The sequence below is a fragment of the Sinocyclocheilus grahami genome, unplaced genomic scaffold (assembly GCF_001515645.1).
Source record: "Sinocyclocheilus grahami isolate Dianchi unplaced genomic scaffold, SAMN03320097.WGS_v1.1 scaffold1750.1, whole genome shotgun sequence".
Lineage (NCBI taxonomy): Eukaryota > Metazoa > Chordata > Actinopteri > Cypriniformes > Cyprinidae > Sinocyclocheilus > Sinocyclocheilus grahami.
Genome location: NW_015506929.1, coordinates 1483 through 3197, shown reverse-complemented (window position 1 = coordinate 3197; position 1715 = coordinate 1483). Strand labels below are relative to the sequence as shown.

Here is a 1715-nt window from a genome sequence, read left to right as displayed (position 1 = left end):
TTTTTTAAGGAGGATGGGGCTCCCGGAAGCTCAACCTTATTCCACCCGATGAGAGTGGGTACAGTGCCAAGCATTTGAAGGCAGCAACACAAGGTTTTAAAGGAGTGCTTTACATAGCTCCTCTTCAAATGGAACTTGACACCACTGCTCTGCCACCTGAATCTGAAAGCTTTAATGACATGCCAAAAGAGAAATGCCAGAAATGTGGAATCACTTATCCATTAGTCATCCTGACTGCACACATAAAGTCCTGTGTGACAACTGATGAAGCTGAACAGACCAATCAAGTAAGATATATTAAAATAGTTAATTTAATTTAAATACATAATTTGGAAGTTTAATAAGGTATGATAAATATTTTTTTTAAACAGTTTTTTAGAGCTGCTTTTGGAAACCGCAAATTATTTAAATAATTCTGATAACACATTGCATTTCTCTGTGTTTTTGTTTCTTGCATATGCAGGTTAAAGGGAAAATTCTGTCTTCTAGTCTTTCATGTGTCATTCATAATCTGTATAACTTTAAAACACAAAAAATAATTCAATAAATAATTGGAAGATATTTTTTTTTCACATCTAATGATTAGTCTTCAGAATATCTTGTTGTCCCATCCATGATAAAGAAACTCATACATGGTTGAAACAACATGAAAGAAAAGTTATATTATATTGTTTTTGTTTGTTTCCTCTAGGCATCTTGCCCCATCTGTCAAAATGAAATGCCTCTTGATGTGATAGAGGTTCACGCAAGTTTTTGCACAGGTGACAGGTGAGGAAAATAATTGTTTTTTTGAAAGCGCACAACATATTTCCAGTCAATTCAGTGATTTTAATTTTTTGTTGTTTTTTGTACTTTCATTATGTGTGCTGTTAGGATTGCCACAGGTCTTCTTCACTATACAATTGTGAATTGAATATTGTGTTTTATGTTGAAATTGAGGTCATCCATTTATAAAGGACTTTTGTTCCTTCATTTAAGTGTGGTAATGAAGTTTGTGTATTATATTGTAAGCACGCCACCTCTGGAATTCAATGCGTCTATGGAGGAACCATCTACATCTGGATTTTCCGTGCCTGTGACACATACCGGTGATCATTCAAATGCAGCTGAAGCCACAAGCATGAGTTATGGTATGCATTTCTTTTTTTTGGAACTGATAAGCATAATACATTTCTGAGATGTAAAACTGAAATAGAATACACATTTAGCTTTAGCTGAACTGTTGACATGTTGCTTTTGTGTTTTTTTTTTGCAGATTGGAAAACTGAACCAGATAAAAATAAAGCAGCATCCTTATACACAAAGGAAATAATTTGCCAACATGAGATGAGAAAGCCCCTCTTGATGACCATGGATTTGAGGATGGACAATGAAGATCAAGACAGAGAACTTGTTGCATTCTACAAACAAAATGGCATAGAATGGGCAAGCCCTGTGAAGTGCAGACTCCAAGGTTAAACAAGTAAATACGTTTATTTAGTGGCATTCCTAGTTAGGTTTTAATGGCCATGTCTCTCTTTTTTTTTTTTTTGGACTGTTGCTGTAAATTGCTGTTACATTCAGGGGATGCTGCCATTGGTGAGGGAGTAACCAGACATTTCTTGTCTACTGTTATACAGAGGCTTCAACATGGATTTAATTTTAACATGGGTATGTCAACTATTTTTTTATGGAACATTGACTATAGTATTTTGTTTAATCTTTGAATCCAAAAT

General features: G+C 34.6%; 1 protein-coding gene across 1 annotated transcript in view; it reads left to right on the top strand.

Annotated features, from left to right (window-relative positions):
- LOC107572437 (uncharacterized) overlaps window positions 1-1706 on the top strand; it is a 1954-nt gene extending 248 nt beyond the window's left edge. The window contains exons 2-6 of the mRNA XM_016258864.1: window positions 10-287; window positions 692-768; window positions 1012-1130; window positions 1256-1453; window positions 1564-1706. Coding sequence (XP_016114350.1) covers window positions 129-287; window positions 692-768; window positions 1012-1130; window positions 1256-1453; window positions 1564-1706 — 696 coding nt within the window. The 5' untranslated portion in view covers window positions 10-128. The remainder of the gene's footprint in view (window positions 1-9; window positions 288-691; window positions 769-1011; window positions 1131-1255; window positions 1454-1563) is intronic.
- Window positions 1707-1715: the final 9 nt, after the last annotated feature.